Source organism: Terrapene carolina, unplaced genomic scaffold (genome assembly GCF_002925995.2).
Source record: "Terrapene carolina triunguis isolate 2854851 unplaced genomic scaffold, T_m_triunguis-2.0 Scaffold641, whole genome shotgun sequence".
Taxonomy (NCBI): Eukaryota; Metazoa; Chordata; order Testudines; family Emydidae; genus Terrapene; species Terrapene triunguis.
In genome coordinates this window covers 1-21,550 of record NW_020664992.1, presented here as the reverse complement: position 1 = coordinate 21,550, position 21,550 = coordinate 1, and the positions used below count along the sequence as shown (strand labels likewise).

At 59.8% G+C, this 21,550-nt stretch overlaps 1 protein-coding gene across 4 annotated transcripts; it reads right to left on the bottom strand.

Annotated features, from left to right (window-relative positions):
- Positions 1-2,442: 2,442 nt before the first annotated feature.
- Positions 2,443-21,543, bottom strand: PAN2 (poly(A) specific ribonuclease subunit PAN2). Of its 4 annotated transcripts, none has more exons than XM_024206023.2 (26): positions 21,533-21,543; positions 19,722-20,022; positions 18,216-18,385; positions 17,711-17,831; positions 17,062-17,139; positions 15,940-16,207; positions 15,333-15,675; positions 14,473-14,569; positions 13,183-13,302; positions 12,508-12,627; positions 12,290-12,418; positions 11,818-12,017; positions 11,226-11,365; positions 10,844-10,947; positions 10,313-10,411; positions 9,631-9,707; positions 8,689-8,830; positions 8,076-8,213; positions 7,782-7,841; positions 6,714-6,804; positions 5,510-5,667; positions 5,157-5,300; positions 4,804-4,983; positions 4,399-4,492; positions 3,743-3,940; positions 2,443-3,452 (listed from the first exon to the last, which is right to left on the bottom strand). In XM_024206023.2, the coding sequence occupies exons 2-26, from the start codon at positions 20,001-20,003 to the stop codon at positions 3,418-3,420; spliced, it is 3,588 nt and encodes a 1,195-aa protein (XP_024061791.1). In that variant the 5' UTR covers positions 20,004-20,022; positions 21,533-21,543; the 3' UTR covers positions 2,443-3,417. The 4 variants fall into 4 exon arrangements, with proteins under 4 accessions (XP_024061791.1, XP_024061792.1, XP_024061793.1 ...); XM_024206024.3 differs by lacking the exon at positions 21,533-21,543 and adding an exon at positions 21,372-21,492; XM_024206025.2 differs by lacking the exon at positions 2,443-3,452 and having other exon boundaries at positions 3,856-3,940; positions 4,410-4,492.
- Between the last annotated feature and the right edge of the window lie 7 nt (positions 21,544-21,550).

Sequence of the window (21,550 nt, the reverse complement as noted above, 5' to 3'; positions counted from 1 at the left end):
ACGGAGGAGACGAGAGATGGCTGCAGAGATCTACAACCAGCCCGGCCCTGCCCTCGCGGCAGGGAATCCTCAGGATCCCCACCGGGAAGGGTGGATTAGCCCCGTTGTACGGACAGTCCCCACATGCACAGAAAGAGGAAGGGACTTGCCCAAGGCGATGGAGCCTGTCAGTGGCAGAGCTGGAATACGAAGCCAAGAGCCCTGGCTCTCAGCAGCCCCTGCTCTAACCACTGCGCTCCCCCTCCCAGAGCCAGAGATGGAACCCAGGAATCCTGGATCCCCCCTGCACTAACCACTAGACCCCACCCTCCCAGAGCTGGGAATTGAAAACCGGAGTCCTGGCTCCAGCACAACCCAACCCACTAGACCCCACTCCCCTCCCTGAGCCACCGACAGAACCCAGGAGTCCTGGCTACCAGCCAATCTGCGCTGACTAGACTCCCTCCTTTTCCTTGGTCCCTGTTGTCTGTGCTCAGTCTCCAGGATGCCCCGTGGCTAGCGAGTGCTAATACAGCAGGAAGCCCTGGCCATGACTCTGCTCCAGCTGTGCTGGGGTCGATCAGCCCGACAAGCACTTTGCCTCCTCTGCATTGAGAGCAGCCAGTTTTCGGGAGGACGCGCTCCCTCCGGGCCGGGCAGCCGGGTGCTGTTACACCTCGCCGGCTAATACACCAACCGGGGCACTGGACTCCCCATGCAGGGTTAGGTCACGCAGCCCCAATGCACTGGAGACGGGCCCCCCAGGAACTAAAACTGCGGGGTTCTTGGCTCCCCATTTTTAAGGGGCTTCTATTCCAGGAGACAGGCCAGAGACTCACCTGGATGGCTGCCATGTTCTGATGCGCTGTGATCAGGGATGCTCCAGGCAGGTTGACTCTCCTGCTGTCAGCTGGATCCACTGCGTCTCTGTCCTGGGAGAGAGACAGAGCGTTCCCCCGAGCCGTTATCGCCGCGCTCGGCCTCCCCCTGCCCGCCAGCCCCCGGTAGAATGACTGGATTCACCAAGATGACGGACACAAAACCTCACCGTCTCAGCAAAACTTCCTGCCAACAATCCCCAGGCATGTGCCCAGAGCCACCTTAGTTCGTTAGGGACCAAGCAATGACCGTAGCAGCTCCAGCTGGGGGGGGGGGGGGGGGGTCTGGAGCCAGCCACGCCCCCAGCCGCCCCCCAACAGAGCTGGTGGGTGTCCCAGCTCGGGAGCTAACCGGGGAGGGGAGACCAGCGGGGAAAACCCAGGGATGCTGGGAAGCTGCTGACTCAGTAGGTGATTCCTTGCCTCCCTTTGAGTCATGCATGCCCCAGGATGCTGTGAGGTGGCGCGTTTCCAGGGAAATGCAAAAACCCAACCGGGCTGCTGGGCTTTCCACAAATGGAGGCGCTAACCCCGCTGGCCTGGCCAAAGTCCAGCGCTGGTGACGACGTTCTGAACTTGTTCCCCCCCTCCTGCAGGAGGCTTGTTCTCCTTGCTCCTGCGCTGGGCGCTGTTCAGGATCTGTCCCCGCTCCTCCCCCGAGGTGGCTGCATCACCTCCCAGCCAGCTCAGCCCTGCCTTCCTGGTTCTCAAACTCCGGGAGATTTGCACCAGCTCCCTCTCCCTGCCCCCCCCCCACCTCCCCTGCCTATGGTGGGGGGCCGGGTCTCCTGCTCTGCAGCCCGAGGTCTGGAAGAGCCTCCCCTAACCTCAGACTCGCTGGCTCACCTGTAAGCGCCTCCCTACTCCTTCCTCTGCGCTTCAGTTTTTACCCCCCACCCTCCTCACGCTGGGGAGCATCTCGTCCCATTGGCCTAGGCGGGGGTGGTTGGGGACAGGGGTTGTCACCTCAGGGGAGCACTGTGGCCTGTTTGCGGGGATGGATCCTTTCCTGGCTGGGAGCTGGCTCACTGCTCGCTGCGCTGAATGTCCGCGAAGACGGGGGCTGGTTTGAGCAGGAATTCCCATCCCCTTGTTCTCGCTGCAGAACCCGGGTTTGCAGCGTGAGCCCGGAGGGTCCCAGGCCCGAACCGTCACTCTCCCGGCCATGGCAGGAGTGGGACTCGCCCAACCGGGATGTCTTCAAAGCAGGAATGCCGAGGGCTCCTCTGCACAGCAGCCCCATGGAGCACAGAGCCAGGCATTCTTCTGCACAATCCCCCCAGCGCAGGCAAACACGGAGGCTGGGGGGTGCACACAGCTGCAGCCACTCGTTACACGCCCCATTACATTGTTCTGGCTGCTCTCGGAGAGACAGCGCGGTCCAGTGGCTGGCGCAGGATCCTGAGTTCAATTTCTGACTCCCAGTGTGACCTTGGGGGATAAGTGACCCCCCCCAACTCCCTCTGTCCAAGAGGGGGTAACACTGGAGGGGGGGAGCCCGGTAAAGCACTTTGGGATCAGCAGTGGGCAAAGGCCAGGGCAGAACCACCAACCAACGAGAAAGGAGGAGACAGGACCACAGGCAGATGCTGAAGGCACCGGCTGGCCACTTTATGAATTTGGTACATGCCAGAGATGGCCGAGCGCACCTCAGACCTCGCACAATACAGGGGGAGGGGGGAGTTAAAAAGACCAGAGGGTGCAAAGGGGACAGAGCCAGCTCTGGGGCGACTCCGCTGATCCCAGGGCCGAGTCCCAGCTGAGATCTACGCGTGATCCTGCCAGCCCAGCGTGGATGGAGCAGACCCTCACGCTGCTGCTCTGACTGGCTTCCTGGCACAGCCCGGCATCCCTACACGCCAGTGCCTCTTGGTGCTGATGCCGGGACAAGGCAAGTTCAGGGCGTCTTCGTCCTGCCACTCGTCCACTTGACATTCTTACCGGAGCGGGCACGGGGCTGCGGCCGGTCACAGTCCGGGAACTTGCCCAGCAGCTCCGGGAGAGTTTAGCCAGCCAGGCCTGCCTCAACAATGCACCCCTCAGCAAAGCAACAGGCTGGTAACGAGACGACACAGCGACACGCCCAATTGGGGGGAGGGGGCGCAAAGCAAATTCTGGAGGCCAATCCTCACCCCTCCCTGCTTCACACAGCTTTTACAGAAAATACCCAGAAGCCCAGGGGCTTGGCCGATGGCCCCGGGACGCTTGTGGATGTGGCGTGTGCACGTGCGATGGTGAAGGAGACGCACCCTCAGCTGTCCCTGCTTGGAAGGGCGACGGGACGGCTGGCAGGAGATTTGGAGGCAGATGTGGCCCTCTGGAGCCATGCCAGCAGTGACTGTCTGTGAAGCGGGATCCTGGCCAGCAGGTAGCTCGTGGTGCCCCCGCAGCCAGGGCTGGGACAGGAGCAGGTGTCAGGGTCCCCGGGGCACGCCTGGCTCGTCCCTTGTTTTGAAATCCACATTTGTTTTCTGTGTGATCTGCGGTCACGGACCGGTCGGGGCCCGGGGCTGAGCGGTAGCAGAGAACACGCAGGGGGACAGAGCGGGGTCTCGCCGGGTCAGAGCCCTAGCACGGCCGGGAACACCGCAGCATCTGCCAGAGACACAAACATGCGCCGGTCACCGAGGGGCTCGCGCCAGGCCCCACGCCCCAGCGCAGAACAGGAGCAGGGAGCTGCCGGGAGTCCCAGCCCCGTGTTCGGACAGAATCCAGGACTCTGGAGGGGAACAGCACGGAGCTGCAGCGAGAGGAGCAGAGGGTGCGGACACTTGTTGCCCGCCGAGCGCTCAGGTTCGGTCTCGGCTCCGCGACGGAGGGAGACCTGCGAGCACAGGCGCTCCGGGGGTTCGCTCACTGCACACAGAGGAGGGGCAGCGCCTTACTTTTGGGACTGCTCTGGCTGTCTGGCTCGGGCACCTTCCAGTCCATCTTGCGGCCCTTCTCGTAGAGGCCCTTGAGCACCTTGCGGAAGTCATCCGGCTCCGTGGCGTTCTTGCTCAGGTCCAGGTACTTCCTGTAGAGTTGCAGGGCCGTCCGGGCGTCCTCGATGCTGTCGTGAGTCTCACCCTGGATCTTCAGGTCTGGGGGATGCAGGGAGGGTTCCAGTCAGAGAGGGCACTACAGCCCCCGCCCCAACCCACACAACGGGATTTCCTCCCCGTTCTGCTGATGAATACAGGAGGTCACTGTCCCTCAGTCCTGACTGGGAGCCCCCTGCTCCCATCCCCACACCAGCTCTGCTGATGGACTGAATCTCAACCCAAGCCCCTCCTGTCCTGGCCTCCCCACACACCACTCTACCGATGCCCTTCGATCCCGACCCACAGCAGCAGCCCCCATCCCCAGCGGTCCAGTCCCGAGCTCCAGACCAGCTCAGAGTTCCAGAAGTGGGGTGGGGCCAGAGGTGCTCTTCGTCTCTGAGCGACATCACAAGCAGCCAGTGCTGCCCTGTACCCGGGCGATGGGACCGGCGTCCATCTGGGGCTCCCGCGCAGCCCTGCCTGGCTGGGCCAATTGCGATCTAGGCGTTTCCACTAACCCAGGAAGTACCAGGCAAGGAAGCGCAGAGAAATCATCCTCTTCCTCGGCATGTGGAACAGATACACGGTGTCAATCACCTGGTCCTTGGGCACCTGGGGGAGCAGAGAGTGTCTGACCACCCAGAGTATACAGGACTGGCTCCCCCATCCCACCCACACAGCCCACCCCCAACCTGTCCCCCATATGCCATCATCACCCTCCACCCCAGTCATCCACCCAACACACAACTCCACCTCCCCTGGCAATCACACTGCCCAGTCCTTCACCCGTATCCCCTGGCCCCCTGGGTTCTGCGAGCACGCCCCCACTGGGGGAGAGGAAAACTCCACTCAGGAAGGGAACTGAAGGCGTGTTTGCTGCGGGGGCTGAGAAATGTCCCGGGCTTTTACAAAGGGACAGTCACCATGAGGTTGATGACCCGGAAGTCCTTCTGCAGCCCGTGGCCCACGAATTTCACCCCGACATCGATGAGGAAGCGCAGCTTCAGGTAGGTGGACTTGAGTGTGGTGAGGTGCTTGGAGGAGATCTTGGCATCCAGGTCGCCCGGCTTGATTCCCGAGTACTGGGTCAGGTAATCCACCACCTGCGAGGGGAGGGGCTGGTGATCACAGGCATGTGGGGTGTGTGTGCTGGTGACGGCTGGTGGGGAGAGGGCCGGTGACTGCAGTGGGGGTGGGGGCAGTGAGTTCCTGGTGGGGGGCAGGGGGCAGGCAGTGTCAGGGGAGCCCCCTCAGCCAGGAAGCCCGTGGCGGGTACCTGCTCCTGGGTGGAGATGTAGTCGTCGATGAAGGGAATCCCCTCATTGGGGCCCTGACCTCGCACACACGTGATTCTGGCCACAGACATCTGGCTGGGCTTGATGGTGGATTTGGTGCCGTCGCTGCGCAGCTCGGCCTCTTCCTGCACAGGGTCAAAGGAGCCGTTGGCAGGGGAAGCCCCCCCAGCCCTCGCTGCCCCCTCCCTAGGGAGCCAGGCCTCAGCCATCGGGACTTCCCGTGGTTCTGGCCATTGCTAGACCCCAGCAGAACGGCTCCGGACCCCACGGCTCCATCTCTCGCCCGACCCCCCCCCAGCCAAACGCCAACGTCCGTCCTGGCTGCGGCCTCTACCTCGTTAAGCGTGACGAACTCAGCGTCCAGTCCCACCAGGTCGCCCGCCTGGGGCATCTCGTTCAGCATGAGCGGGATGAAGGTGGCGTGGCACTTGCGCTGCTTGCGAGCCAGGGACGCCTCGGCCAGCAGCACGCTGGCCTCGATCGGGTTCTTGACTTGGAGGCAGTAGGGGAAAAGGGGGGAGAAGAGAGAACGCGACATCAGACGGGGCGCTTGGCTGCTGGATTCACAGCAGAAGAGGCCAGGCTGGGATCCCACGTGCTGCCTGGCATTCGGGGCAGCTGGAGCACATGAAGGAGACAATGCCCTCCAGAGGGAAAGGGCCAGGGACCATCGTCCTCCATCCAAAAATCAGCACCTATTTCTAAGGGGTCACACACAAGCTTCTGAGGGTGCCGAGGATACAGCTCTACCAGAGGGGGTGTGGAGCTGGGGCCTAGATGGACAGAGAAATTCCAGCCGCCTTGCCTGTTGGCCCCAACTGGGTCTCCTGCCCTCGCCCCACCACGTACCAGGGTGCACAGATGGAAAAGGCATCGTCGTCTATTGTAGCAAACCCAGCACGCAGGGCTTCGTGCCCAAGAGAGGGGGCCCAGCCCACGCGGCCGGGACAAGCGAGGCTCTTCGTGGGACGACTCCCCCAAGGGGGGGCCTTTAGAGACCCTTCTTTGTCTCTTGGCAGAAGCCGTTCTAGGGGATTGTTGAACACCTGAGAGAATGTGAAAACAACGGCGCTCCCCTGCAGCCAATGACGCTGATTTGCACCAGCGGAGGGTCTGGCCCCTTCCCACCATTCTGCTGCTTTGTTTGCTTCCTGTCTCTCATCTCAATGGGATGGTGGAGCTGGACTGGTCAGTTTCACTTCCTGGTTCTGGACTACCCCTAATGCCCTCTCGCTAGGGCGCAGTGGGGAGCTTGGGGCATGACACGGGGGTTGCCCCTAACCCGACTCCCCTCCACACACAAATCTTTAGCTCGAGGGAAGTGGTGCTTTAAACTGGATCTAGCTGGGTGGCCAGGCAGGGCACAGCTAGTACACAGCAGGGACACACTTACAGACTATCCCCTTAACACAACCTCGCAGCTGGGCTGGCTCCAGTGGAGTAACCCGAGCTGAACGGGGCAGCGAAGACAAGCCCAGGGCGCCACACACGTGGCCCTGATGCGTAACACGCCCCCCGCCCTGCGCGCAGACACTCACTGGTCAGGTTGTACTTGGCGTGGAGGTTCCTTCGGGCGTAGTACAGGATGGCAGGCACCTTCCAGCTCATGTCAAACTGCACCGCCTCGCACTGCGACAGAGGGAGGGACGTGTGTACGGACAGCTCGGGGGGCCTTGGCCTGGCAGGGGCTGAGCTCCGAGAAGGGCTTCCTCCCCCACACCCCACAAAGCAGGACAGAGCAGAACTTAACGAGCTTTAAGCACCTGCATGCTACAGAGGATTCTATGAATGGGGGTGGGGGGGAGGGTTAAATCCAGCCCTCGTGCCAACAGGGGGCGCTCTCTGTCCCTGTCCCCGACACGTGCTCCCCCACCCCGAATTCAGACCCCCAACCCACTGCCACCTGGAAACACACGGTCCCATCACAGGTGTCACGCACCGCCCCCACCACCCATGTGGGCTACACAGGGGTCTAGGTTTCCTTTTGGCTCCCTCTCCCCGGTACCGTGGGCGTGGCCTCCATGGCGCCAGGACAGTCGTGGCCAGCTGGGAATGGGCAGATCTCACGCTGGGCAGCTGGAGACACGACAACTTACAGCCACGGGGGGCTGATGGCTGGTGGAAGCCCAAGTCTATGCCTGTCCCCTGCTGCCGCCGCAGCCCCCCACCCCGTTCACAGCCCAGCAGCAGCAGTTGGTAAAACACGCAACCAGCAGCATCCTCTCCCCGGCTGCTGTGGGCTGATCACGCTGCCTCTTCGGCACCTGGAGACCCAGGACTGGGCCTGAACCAGGATCTCCCGAGCGCTAGACCTGGCTTGGCCTCTTCTCCTCAGCAGATCTGAAAGTGGAGGTCAGGAGCGTTCTTCCTGCTCCACAGATGGGGAAACTGAGGCCTGGAGCAGGGACGTGACTTGCCCAAGGTCACCCGGCAGGTTAGTGGCAGAGCTGGGAAGAGAACCCAGGTACCCTGAGCCCCAGTTCACTGCTCTGCCCACTAGGCCACGCTGCCTCCCTGGCCAGGCCGTTCGCACGGTGCCACGAGAAGTGGGGCATCCTGAGGGTTGATTCTGATACTCGGGCTGCCCACGGAATGAGGCTCCTTACCTTGTCCACAGGCTCGATGAGGAAGTCATTGAAGAGATACCACTGCTGGTGCGTGACCCCCTGGGGGTGAGAGAGAGGCCGGGTTGGTCTGTAACCTTGGTCATGCGCAGTATTTATTAGGCAAACACAGCAGCCACCCAGGGGCCCGGGCACCATCCCCTCTGGAACACGGCCCCCTTCCTGAGACACTCATGGGAAAGAACCCAGCCAAGAGGGGGTTCCCTGGGGGGGGGCTGGGGTCCGAGTGGGCGGCAGCCTGGGAGAGAGGTGGGCTCGGTCTGCTCGCCAGCTCACCTCTTTCCTTTGGTGATACGTCTCCCCTACTTTGATGTGCCCCACCAGGCTGCCCCCGGTGCGGGAGTCCAGAATGTGGACAACGGTGGCCATCAGGTCGTACATGTACGTCGAGTCCTGGTCATCGGACGAGCTCAGCTGCAAGGAAGACCCCACCCCCGGCGGTTACATGAATCTGCTGAGAACTGGCTGACCAGGACACGGATGGACGCGGCTCAGGACACGGGAAGCCTGTGCGACGGGTCGAGGGAAATCACCTTGGCAGAGGCAGCTCCCACGGCTGCGACACAAACCCGCAGAGCCTGGCAAAGCCAGAGCCGCTCCCGACCGTGCCCAAGTCCTGCCATCAGCCAGTGGGGGCAAAGCGGTCCCCTGGCACCAGCAAAAGGTAACGCAGGCCTCCCCAGCTTTGCTCCCCAGCACGCAGGCCTGCGGCTAAGGGGGACCCGCTTCGGTGAGCGAGTTCCATCTCCACTCCAGCCTCAACATTCCAGGCGCTCCAACCCCCTCGTGACGGGGGGACCCCACTGGCTCCCCATACAAGCATGGCCACGGTCAGCGGTTCCCTCTCTCTGCCCTTGACCTCGCCGAACGGAGCCAGGGAACCCGTTACCTCATCGCTTTCGTTCCAGCTGCAGACATCCAGCTCCTTGTTCTTGGTCAGTTTCATCCGGATGGAATGGGGAATCCAGATGTTCTTCAGCTCTTCGATGGAGGTGTACGAGTGCCCCGCCTCGGCGTTCCCCAGGTCCTTCCTGCCAGGAAAGGACACAGGGAATTCCAGACCTTGAGCACAGGAGGGAGGGGAGAGGCTCTGGGAGTTTCGGACACAGAGGGCCGGATCCCCAGCTGAGGTAAATCGGCGTGGCGCCAGTGAAGTCCACAGAGCTGCGCTGATTTACACCAGCTGAGGATCCGGTCCTGACCTCTTGGGAGAGAGGCTAGATGGTGCCAATCGAAGATGGTCAAAGCAACGGAGGAGGGTGATCACCAGGAAGCCTAGTCTGCAAGAGACAGAGGGCGTGGAGCAGGCAGCAGGAGCTCTGCCTCTGGGCCAAATTCACCCCTGGTGTAACTCCACTGATGCCAGAGGGTGACTTCAGGGGAGATGTAAAGCCAAGGTCCCGATGCTAATGGTCAGAAAGGATCACGGGGCACTTTTCCCTCAGTGTCTGGCCAAAGTCCAGTGGAGGTGAATGTTAACAACACAGCGTTAAACAGGGCTTAAGCCTGCAAACATGAATTACATTCTACTCCCACAATTTCCTTGGGCAGATTCCTCACTTTGTGCGTTTCCCATACTGTTGGGTGGTGCTGCTCAGTGCCGTTAAGCAGCTGCTGCATCCCACCCCAGAGGTGGCTGCATTTCCGTGTGCATTGTTTGTGGTTCAGTTTATAAAGCACTTTGGGATGTTAGGTGCTGTAGACAGGCAAGATGAAATCACTGTCAAATGGGAAAACAGCACCAAGTTCTCCGAGGCCATGGGAAGGATCCAGATGGCAAAACTTCTAAGATGGACAAAAGCCAATTCGTGCTCCAGCAGTAAGTACCTACCATTCTCCAAGAGAGATCTCTTTGCTCTTGGGGATTTCAAGGCCTCCTTTCGTCATCACTGTTTTTTTAAAGGCATACTGGCAACAAAATACAGAGCAAAAGCATCAGCGCGGGAGCTGGGAGAGACGCTTGTGAAATGAATGTGTAGCTGGCGACAGCTGACTTTTGGAAAAGGACAGAGCCCCCAACATTAGTGGCACGGAGAAACAAAACATGGGAAATCCTGCCAGACAGCCTCACGGCAGAGTAAAGAAGGGTTTAGAAAGTGTGGGAACCATTTTTGTAATTTGAACCAAACTGAGACACAGATAACGCTCAGAGGTTGATCACCCACAAGCGGATCTTTCAAAGGTAACGAGGACAGGTTAGGAATAAGATTCATCGATCCTCGGAAAGTTCACGTTGCTGAATAACGATCAAAGAAAATCCCTCTAAGGGTATGTCTGCCCTACAGCCATGGGAAGCGACGGGAGCTCGTGTCGACAGAGCCGCAATTACTCAGGCAACTAGTCCGCGGTGCCACTTTGCTACTCCAGCCCCTGAGCTAGCTAGCTGAAAGCTCCTGCAGTCACACCCAGTGACCGCCCTGTGGACAAACTGCCAGCAGAGCTGGGCACAGAGTGACCCGAGGCTGTCAAGAGAACAGACCGGCCTGCCCTCAACCAAACAACATTTCCCCTACCTCTGCCTGTGTCTTCCAGAAATCTGCCTCCTTGGAGCTGTTCACTTCGCAGTTAATGACTAAGACATCGGGCAAGCAGCGGATGTTCCGGGTTTGGACCTTTATTAGGACAGACAGAAAGAGGGCGGGTGGGTAAGGGGCATGGCCAGTGGCCCTGAAGGGAAGATGGGAAGCAGACTAGTACTGCGCCCCTGTCTGTCAATTTCCTCTGCCCTCTAAGCTTCCTACTCCCTTGCAGGCAGGTCAGTATTAGCCGTGTTCGCAGAGATGGAAACAGGCACGGAGCAGGGAAGTGACTTGCCCGAGGGCTGCAGTGCCAGGCTCAGAACTCAGCTCCCGGTCTAGCCGCTCCGGACTGCTCCCATCTAGTTCTCTGCACTGTCCAGTCAGAGACAGGGCTTCCCCTGCTTCCCTTGGGAGATGATCGCCCAGGCTAATGGAGCAGGGACTTTCGCCAGCTCCACCCCTGCCCAGCCGACGCCCGCAATGAAGGGGATACGCAGGCAGCGAGCGGCCATCTCCCAAACTCACCGTGGGCTGGTACTTCTCACAGTTCTCACACCAGGCCTGGGTGTTCTGCTCCAGACAGATGCTCCTCTTTAAGATCTGGGCAAACTCATAATCTTTGGTTTTATCTGAGGGCAGATGTGAGGGGAGGGGGGAACATTTTCATTTCATCAAAATAGGAATCCCCAGAGATTGAGTCCAGCTGTAAATTCGACCCGCCAGATTCCGACAGCCACCTGCTAAAGGTGGGGCCCACCACGATGGGGGTTAAAAGTCCCCCTCGGTCTCCTGAACCCAAGGAAGATTGAGCCAGCATCAGCTGCGCCCTGGTTTACAAGGTGCAAGGTAGCCGCCATCCCCTCCTCGCCCCGCTCCCCCCAGCCCTCTCCGCGCCCCCCGCGCTTACCGTTGCTCTCGGGGTAGGAGAGGGTGAAGAGCAGCGTGGAGGAGACTCGCACCGTCTCCTTGCCACAGCGGCACATGCTGCAGTTCTCCACCTCGCAGCTGAAGAGCTGCCCGATGACCGAGTCCCCCGAAGACCCAAAGCTGCCGGAGCAAACGAAGCACGTCCGGGTCAGCGGGGGTGGGGCTGATAACGCGGGAGCCTGGCAGGGCGAGAGCGCGGCACTAGGCCCCCACGCGCCCTTCCCGGCTCAGGCACTTGAAGGTGGCAGCTGCCAACAGGATCCTGGGAACCCCAAAGGAGTGGGAGCGGGTATGGAGCTGACTCAGCGGTAGCTCTCGGTGGTGCCACTGCCAGTCACCCCCCTGGGCAGCCACGGAGGGGTGACAAACAGGTCAGGGGTTAGTGAACAGGCTGGGTCAGACCCCTGGTGGCCTGGGCCCATCTCCGGCTCTGTGCCCGGGATCAGACCAGCACGGGCTGTGGGAGAGCCAGCACCGTGCCCAGCTCCCGCAGCCTGTTCCGCACCAAAGCCCCCCGCAGACAGCTCCCACTCCTAGCCCAGCAACCAGCGGGTGCGGGGGGAAGGGGTCACCTGCTGCCGACACCCCGATAGGCCTGCGGTCCCTCCTGCTCCTGGGTCTCCTGGTGAAGCTGAGTCAGGATGAAGCGGTTCCAGCTCTGGATCAGCCGGCCCAGGTTCACTTTGCCCGTGGCCTCATCGGAGTCGGCCAGGATCAGCCCCAGGGCAGACGCCTCTGGGATGGTGCGGAAGGCACGCAGGAAGTTGCTTCCCTGGGGGAGGGGAAGAATTGGAGCATTGGAGCGGGGGGGGGGACCAGAGAAATGGCATTACCCAAATTCTGCATGGTGCCAAGTGCCCCCCCTCCCCTAAAGCCCTGGGGATCTCATCTGCCAGCAAAGCGAGATGCTGCCGGCGGCGTCGCCCGAGTCCCTGCCCTCAAGGCAGCGCGGTGCAGCCCCAAGTCAGACTTCCAAGACCCTGTTCAAGAAGCACCCTCCCCTTCCCCAACAGCCCTGATGCTTGGCATCTGCTCCCCACGTACCTGGCACGGGTCCCCCCGGGACAAGTCCAGCATGTGGAAGAGAAAGCCCAGTTCACAGCCCAGGCAGAACTCCTTCTGGCACAGGTGGTTCTGGACCAGGCAGCGGACGGGCTCCAGGAAATACAGCACCTGGGGAGGCGGCAGCAAGGCAAGTGAGCGGGGTGCGCTGGAAGGCCGCAGCAAGCCCTGGCAGGGGAGAGGCTGGGTGCCAGGCTCACCTGGATCATGCAGTTGCAGTAGGCGTTGGGAATGTGGGGCTCCAGGCCAGCAAACAGGGTCTTGTTGTAATGTTTGAAGTCAAAGTCCTCCAGGCCCAGCTTAGAGTACTTGATTGTGACCTGGACAGAGGAGGAAATCCTCAGAAACGAGGGAAAACCTTGGCCCTGAGCTGGTCAATTGCACCAACACACCATCGCCTGCACAAGCACTTGTGTGTGGGAGAGCACTCAGTGAATACACAAGCGTTGACACGAGCACACCCCAATACACGAGCACTCGCAATCAGAAGCGATGCTAATACATCACTAGTCAGACTCGCGGGGTGGTCAGTGCGAACCGCCCCCAGGGCACTCAGCACCGCTCAGGATCAAACCACGAGTGAGAAATGCTGGCTCCAGCCCACTCTTTTACCCTGCTGCCTGGAGGGGGACCCGCTTTCTGTATAGGCACTTGGGACAGCAAGGGATCGGGGGGGGGGGGGAAGCTGGGCCACCCCACTGGGTGGCAAGGGCTGGAGGCTGCCTTTCCAGGTTGTTCACACATGACCCTTGGGGCACTAGCTCTGCTCTACCCAAACCTGGCTGATCCTTCCTGTGACAGCTCATTACAGCTTCACCTGGCCCCTCCACTCCCTCGGAGCCCCAAGCCCCGCTGGCAGATGTTGCGAGTCAGACCTTCCTGTATTTCTTCGCCACCATGTAGAGGTGAGGCTCCTCTTCCCGGCCGATTGGGGATTCGGGGACCTGGCTGAAACTGTCGAACTCGTTGTCCAGCTCTTTCAGCCGATACGGGATCTGAGGGAGGCAGGAAGGAAAAGGGACAGAGCAGCTTCATGCTGAGGCCGAGTGTGTCCGGAGCAAGCAACCACCAACACAAACAATGCACGGCCTTGCCCGGCCCCCCCAGCTGGGTCTGGGGCCCAGATCAACCAGGAATAAAGCAAAAAAGGGAAAGGACACGTCCCTTCACCTCTGCCAAAGCTCCTTCTTCCTCCTCTGATTCGTTACAACGCTTGGTGCTTTTTTAAATGGTTATGGAACTGCTGGTGCAAACAACACAGATCCGTGGTCTGCCAAGGGTTGGTTTAGGGCAGTGGTCCCCAACGCGGTGCCCGCCGGGGCATCTATCTGCACCCGCGTACTGGCCGGCGGACCAGCATCCACCGAAATGCCACCGAAAAGCGGCAACATCAAGAGGCGTCGCGCCGAAATGCCGCCGAAAATCAGCGGCATTTCGGCGGCGAAGCCTCTTGACATTGCCGCTTCTCGGCGGCATTTCGGCAGCTGCTTGTCCACCGGCCACAGTCCTCGGTGGCTCGTCGTCCGGCGCCCGCCAGATGAAAAAGGTTGGGGACCACTGGTTATGGGAAACCCCTGGCACTGGGGTCCTCAGACCTTTTCATAGTATGGAGCAGATACTAACTGAACCCAGAACTGCCCCTGGGTATTCTCTCCCCCCACCTTAGAGGCCAGCTCACCCTGTTACATTGCAGAAGAAAACCATCATGTACCAAGAAAAAAGAACAGGAGTCCTTGTGGCACCTTAGAGACTAACAAATGTATTTGAACATAAGCTTTCGTGGGCTGTGCCCAAAAAAATTTGTTTGTCTCTAAGGTGCCACAAGGACTCCTGTTCTTCTTGCGGATACAGACTAACACGGCTGCTACTCTGAAACCATCATGTACCAGTCACCGATGTTACGGCCAGAAAGGACCTTAGATCACCTCGTCAGAGCCCCTGTATGCAGCACTTCCCCCAGCATCGAGCCCAGTAACTTGTTTCAAATCCCATTCCACATTAACACCTCACCCGCCACCGAAACGCAGCCCCCTCTGGGGTGAAACACAGCAGCTGTTCAAACAACGCTCAGTCCTGTTGCTGTCAGCTGGGCACGTCCCCACGGAGGTCTCCCAAGCTGGCAGAGAGAGGCTCAGTACTTCACCCGCACCCACGCGTCCGCACACCTGGTTCCGGAGCTTGGTCCTTGGGTTTGGCGCGTAGCCGATGAAGCCCACTTTCTTCATGGTGCGCAGGATCTCGGGGTCTACAGGCGGGGCCCGCCTACAAAACACAGCACAACTCAAAGACCAGCCAGAGGTTGACAGCCCTGGCCACTCGCGTCCTGGATTTGCTCACAGAACCGAGAAAGCAGCTGTACAAACTTCCACCCCAGACACTGGCTCCCACCTCCCCAGGCAAAGTGATGACAGGACTGTTCCCTGGAATGCATTCAGTCCTTGGCTTCTCTATGGCCAAGGCCAGCCAGGGGGCTAACGGGTGAGGGTTTGTGCCACGGCGAATCGCCACCAGACCACCAAGTGGAGCCTGGCGTTTCACTTACTGCAGCTGCCTCTGGGGTGGAACTCAGCAGCTAACTGCACCCAGCAATTTAGGGCAGGGCCAAAGGAGAATACTAAAGCCGGTCAACTGGGGCAGGGGATATTTAGATACACAGAATGTAATTACCGAAATTGGAATTTGACCAGGAAGCCGAGGGCAACGCCCAGATTCTCGAGGAAGTGCCGTGGGATTTCCCACGACCACAAGCAACCAGGACCTCAGAATTACAACTCCTCAGCGCAGAAGGCTCGGGCACTGGTTCGGTACTGACTCCGGAGGGAATGTCTCCGGTTGGATCGTCAGTACCACTTCCTGAAGCACCCTACTCTTTCCCCTTCAGTACCTGACCCGGCCCAATGCTGCCTGGCTCAGGAGAGCTAAAGGGAACCAAGTCTGAGGTGGCAGGGCTGCCGTCCGGGGGAACTCTGTGCTGTATGGCTCACAGGCTAGTTACATGCTCTTTGCGAGAGCCCCGGTGAGTTACCTGGGCGCAGGGGCGGAGTTGGCAGCAGGCCAGTCTGACAGCAGCGTCTCGCTGGTCAGCGGCACGGGGATCAGAGAAAGGGGCATGAGGTCCTGGTTCCAGTCCAGGTGAGGCAGGGTGTCTACCATGCAGGGCAGGGCAAAGTCAGTCTCCCGGGAGTAGGCATTGAAGGTGACCTCGGGCGAGTCGGCCCAGAGGTGGACGCAGCCCTCCGAGTCACCGAACACCATGGCCTGCTTGCTGGCCGACACGTCAAAGGTCATGATCAGCTGCCCCACCGTGTTGACGTGGAAGATGTCAGCGGGGTTGGCAAGGCCCGTGGGCTCGCAGAACTGGCACTGCCCTGACGGGAAGAGCAGAGAGGCTTCAGGGAGGGAGTCGGGGCACAGCGCAGAACTCCCAGCAAACCTCACACCAATAAGGCCCCACACTGGCTTCCATCCGGAGATCCGGACCAGACACACAAGGACCCCTTCCCGGAGCACTGCAAGACACTCCGCTGAGCTGCCACACAAGGGCTGAGTCAGACCTTGCTGGATTCGAACCTGTGGTTCCACAGGATCCGGACTAAACCTGAGAGCTAGGGAGCCCAAGGCGAACCGCCTACCTGTCTGGGAGATGATGGCCAGCCGGGAGGTGTAGGTGGGGATGAACTTGAGGAAGAGGGGGTCCACGTGGACCTGCAACGGGGTGATGGCCCGCATCATGCGCAGGTCATACACCTTCAGGAAGCGGTCGCAGGCCAGGCCGTTCATGCGGCTGGAGAAGCCGCACGTCACCAGCAGGTTGCCGTGGACGTCGAAATCCGACAGGCTGCCCGAGTAGGCGTCGAACTCGTGCTCCGCCGCAAAGGTGCGCAGATCCCGCAGGGACACCTGGGGGTGGCACCAAGGAAGCACCGGTAACAGGAACAGAGGCAGGGGGAGATCACACGGGGACAAACAGGAGAGGGAGGAAGGAGGGGCCAATGGTTAGAGCAATAGCATAGGACTTGGGAGACTGGGGTTAGAGTTCCTTGATCCACCCCAGACTTCCTGGGCCTGTGTAACCATGGGCAAGTCCCTTAGCCTCTCTATATCCATCTGCACCACAGGGAGCAGGGCCTATCTCATACAACTGGAACGGACCCCGAAAGGTCATCGAGTCCAGCCCCCTGCCTTCACCAGCAGAACCAAGTACTGATTTTGCCCCAGATCCCTAAGTGGCCCCCTCAAGGATTGAACTCACAACCCTGGGTTTAGCAGGCCAATGCTCAAACCCCTGAGCTATCCCTGGCCCTGTGAGGACATTACAGCGATGGGGGCAGATCAGCACCCAAGACAGACTGAATACATGGGAACGTCCATGATCGTCTGGTGCGGGAGCAGGGCTCGGACTCAACAGCTCAGCCCTCTCTCCTCCATCAGCTGCTGCCCCCCACCAGAGGTGGCTGGAAGGCCACTGTGTGAAGTGCTTTGGTGCCCTTCGGGGGGAGCGGTGCCAGAGAAACATTCACTCCTCTCGAGCTGCCTGCCTACGCAGGTGTACGGCCCCAAGCAGCTGAGAGGAGACAGCGCTTTGTTATGCCAGAGCTGGACACGCAGCCCTGGAAGGGAACTCCTGGGTCAGCGAGTCCGGTCCCTCCTATGGCAGGCAGCCCTGTTCTATCATCCTGTCCACAGACGGCTCGAGCGCCTATGTCAGAGCCCCTGGGAGAGGACTCGACAGGCAGGAGCAGGGCTGAGGGTACCTTCCCTGTCGTGTGTCCACAGAAGAAGAAGCGGTTGGACTGCCTCAGGATGGTGACGCCGGGCACCTCCACGGTGTACTGGAAAGGAAAGGGTGAAGAGAGGAGAAGATACTCGCCCGCAGTGGGGACGGCAGCCAGCCTCCGGGGCTGTGAACTGGCAAACGTGTGTCTGGCAGCACAGAAACCAGAGCCTGGTCACAGCCCAGGGGGAAGGCAGCGGGAACTAGTGGTTAAAGCTGGGGACAGGGCTCCTAGGTTCTAGTCCTCCCTCTGTCACAGAGCCCTCTCTGTACCTCAGTTTCCCCTGCTGTTTAGTGGGGCTAGCACTCCTTATTCATTAACCAGCCTGCACACAGGGGTCAGGGATCTGCAGACAAAGGGTCGTTGAGGGGTTCTAGCCCAGCAGCAGTCTCTGCATTAGCAGGAGGCATGTAGAACCCCTCCCTGCTGCCTCTCTGGGACAAGCTGAATACATCAGAATAGGGGTCAGAGAGACCTTTCCCTGCTATACCCCCCAAACCCAGTGGGGCCTGACCCCCAAGGGGCGCCAGGCACCTGCCTCTGCCACCCAAGCCAATGGGAGGCCAAGGTGCTCAGTACCCCTCAGGATCAGGCCTGCAAACAGAGGCTGACCCAAGCCCGTTGGTACCTTCTGGGTCTCCTGGACGGTGTTGAGGTCGATCTCAATCACGTGGTTCTGGAGCCCCCCGATCAGCAGGGTGCTCCTGTCTGTCAGCAGCAGGCTGTGCACGTCCTCGCTCTCATCCATGCTGACGCAAAGGGAGAGAGAGCAAACACTCATTCTCCTGCTCGGCTCCGGCCTCCCTCGCCCCCTCAGACACACTCTGCTTCGCGCACCTCCCCCCAGCAGGGCCACGTGCAAGGGGGGGGCAGGCCCCCCACAGCTCAGACTCGATCCGAGTCGGTTCGGCTCCGGATCGGGTCAGTGTTGATATGGGAGCTTTTCCCCTTCCCCTGTGCGAAGGGAGCTGCAGGAGTTCCTAAGTGCCCATGTCACATCACCGTTAGCGGCCTCCCCGTGTAGGACTGAATGGGGCTCCCTCCTCGGCCTAGGGAGGATCCCTACAGCGCCAGCGAGAGGCTTTCCTTCTCTGTCAGCACAGCCAGGCTGTCGCCCTGCGGAGGAAACTCACAGGTAGTCGAAGATGATCAGGCCTCCCCGGGACATGTACTTGAGGTTCGTCTTGGTCAGGAAGAGGACGCCGTTCTCCAGGCTCTGGATCTGACGGATGTCGTCGCTGGTGCTCACCTGGAAGGAGGAATAGCGCTCCAGGGCCGGGCCGAAGAACGAGGTGGCGTGACCCTGAAATGAAGTGGAGAGGAAAGGCCGGCCTGGGGTGGACTCTTCAACACACTCCATCACCTCATCAGCCTCGCGCTAACACAATGCAGTTTGACGCCACCAATTCATAGAGTCCAAAGCCAGACGGGCCCACTGTGACCATCGAGTCTGAGCTCCTGGCTAGCACAGGCCACAGGACTGCCCTGAACTAATTCCTCTCTGAACCAGAGCACAGGTTTTAGAACAACATCCAACCTGGATTTCAAAATCGCCAGGGATGGAGACTCCATCACGACCCTTGGTGAATTGGTCCAGTGGATAGTTACCCTCCCTGTTCAGAATGTGTGCATTCCTGTCTAGCTGCAGCTTCCAGACGCTGGCTTGCCTTAGACCACTGTCTGCCCGCCTGAAGAGCCCATCATCAAATATTTTTTCCCCACCTAGGTACTTACAGACTGTGATCGAGTCACCCCTTTACACAACGCACCCGACCCTCAGCCGCTGCAGCGGCAGGGACGTTACAATGAGAAAGTGGGCAGAGGACGTATGAACTGTGGGTACCGGAGGGGTGCCAGGGAAAGGGAAAAGGAGTGGAACTCTCTGGTAGAAGGGTGCGTACAAGGATGGGCACTCAGCTACATTCTAATAAAGGGGGATGAAGAATTGGTGAGGCAGGTGGACCAGCCCAGACTGCTGCTGCCACACTGGGGAAATGTCACCGTTCTGGAGAGGAGGCTGGCTGGAGTCAGCAGGGCCGAGGGAACGACTGGGGGATGGCACGCAGATAGGGCCAAGGCTATAAATCAGATATTTAAATGACCAGGGGCACCACAGGAAGTCAGACAAGATGAGGGAACAGGGGTGAGGGACAGAGGGAGGATAAAATGGTCTGTTGCAGGACCGCAGGGAGGTGGGATGGACCAATGCTGTGTCGTGGTACGGCAGGGAGGAAGGGCTACCAGACTAGACGGAGCACTGGTCTATTCTAGTGCAAAGACTCTTACGATGGGGTGGCCTGCGCTAGCAGGGGACTGGATTCAATGAGGTCCCTTCCAGTCCTACGTCCCATGTTCTACTCCAGTATCCAGAGAGGGATTCTCATCTGTCTCACTAGTTCATCCACTCACCGCGCGCCAAATGTAGGGAGAAAAGATTAGCCCCTCTGTTTTGAGTCTCACACCCTCGCCTTTATCCCCAAATCCCAGAAGAATCCTTCAGTCATTTCCCTCCTTGGAAAATGGCCCATGACAAAAACCTTACAGCCCATAAAATCAGAGCAGACAAGTGACTAATCCAAACCACTGTAACCCCTTTCCCCAAGGCTGCTCTGCCACAGGGAACCCCAAGCGCCACCTACCCCGTGGTTCCCCACCCAGAGCATCTCTTCGTGCAGATCGAAATGGGAGACGGAGACGGGTACCCCCACCTCGGAGACCACGGTGTGCAGCTCCGAGTACATGCCCTCCATGATGTGCACCGACTCCGGCACCGGGATGCCCTCCAACGGCACTCCCTCCGGATCCAGCTCCACATTCTGCAGCAGGGCGGGGTTGAGGTGAGGGTCCAAGACTGGATCCAGGGCCGGGTGGAGAGCGGGCGCATACTCCGCAAGGGCAGGGTCGAGACCTTCAAAATTCATGGTGAAACTGGATGTCTCCCTTTAAAACAACGGGCAAATCAGAAACACGAAGGCCCCTGTGTTCTTAGCAACGAATATCTACCCCGAGGGCATTCTGCGCCAAAAATTTAAAATTCTGCGCCAAAAAATTAAAAATTCTGTGCCCAATATTTTAAGATTCTGCAAAATTCTGCCAATTTTGTCAAATAAATGTGGAGGCTCCAGCATGGCCTTGGGGAGCACAGGCGACTGGCTGCACAGAGATGGGACATCACCCTGCAGCTCCTCCCTGCCCCCAGGACACGGACTCAGCGGTAAGGCTGCACCCAACCCTGACACAGTGCAAGGACTAGGCCTGACCCAGAAACACCCCAGGGCCCTGCCCCTCCGTGCCAGGTGCGCCAGGTGTGGGTGGGCAGGCAGGCTCAGCAAAGCAGGATCCAAGTGTGGAGGGACGTAGTGTTGGGCGAGGATCCAGGTGTGGGTTGAGAAGGTTCTGTGTGGGGCAATCTGGGTGCAACGGTAATGGGACTCTGCAGGGAGGGTCCAGGTGAAGGTGGCTGGGGCTCAGCAAGGGGTGGGGTCTGGGTGTGTGGGGGATAGAGCTCGGCGGGGGGTCTGGGTGTGGGGAGCTTAGTGAGGGGTCCAGATGCTGGAGGAGTGGGGCTCAGTGGGTTGGGGATCCAGGTGCAGCTGGTTGGGGCTCAGTAGGGTGGGGATCCGGATGCGGGTGGCTCATCAGGGTGGTCCAGGTGCAGGGAGAGTGGAGCTCATCCGGGGGGGTTCTGGGTGCGAGGGGGCTGAGGCTCAGCGGGAGGATCTGGGTATGAGGGGGTCTGGATGCACGGGGATTGGATGGATGGGGGAGCAGCTCCCTGTACAGAGATCCTTCCCCCTGCTGCTCAGGAGCGATGGGTGCAGGAAGCATGGGGGAGGGGGGAGTTTGCAGCGTTTCCTACAGCCGGGGGAGAAATCTGAGGGTGGGTCTGACACGGCTCCGGATGCCGTGCAGGAGAAGAGGAAGTGCCATCTTCCCCAGGGAGCTGGAGTCAGTTGGGAAAGGCTGGACAGCAGACGTGGGTAGCGACTGCTTCCTGACCCTGGAGAGGGAGTGGATCAGACCCTGAAGCATGTGACCTGATTCCCCTGACTGGAGCACAAGCAGCTGGCAATGCTGCTCCAGCCACAGACACAAGCCCCTTCTGCAAAGGTGCATTTGGTTCCCAGGCCTCGTCAGTACTTGGTCCCTCTGCTGAGGCTGGCAGCGAGGATACAGGGTAATTATAACATGGCCGCCTGCCTGCTGAGAACCAACCCCACTCTGCCCATTACACGTCAGCTCCCCTACCCTTCCTCAACAGGCCACAGACCTGCCAGGCTCAACCCTACCTTTGGACGCTGAAAGGGGCTTATAACCCAGTCCTGAAATCTCAGTTACAAATGTGGAGGTGGAGAAGAGTGATTCTTACCCAGAAGTCTCTGCTCATTTACCCAGAATCCTGCTTCTGCAGCCAAGTAACCCACAACCCTCTGCCTGGGGGCTACATTACCCAGAATCCTCTGCTCTG

Bases quoted from the DNA above. Each gene is read 5' to 3' on its own strand.
- PAN2 (XM_024206023.2), bottom strand. From the start codon at position 20,003: ATGAATTTTGAAGGTCTCGACCCTGCCCTTGCGGAGTATGCGCCCGCT. The intron at 15,676-15,939 runs GTAGGCGGTTCG...TCTTCCCGTCAG, and splicing joins GGCCATCATCTCCCAGACAG to GGCAGTGCCAGTTCTGCGAG. The intron at 7,842-8,075 runs GTGAGCTGGCGA...TCTCACCCCCAG, and splicing joins CGTATCACCAAAGGAAAGAG to GGGGTCACGCACCAGCAGTG.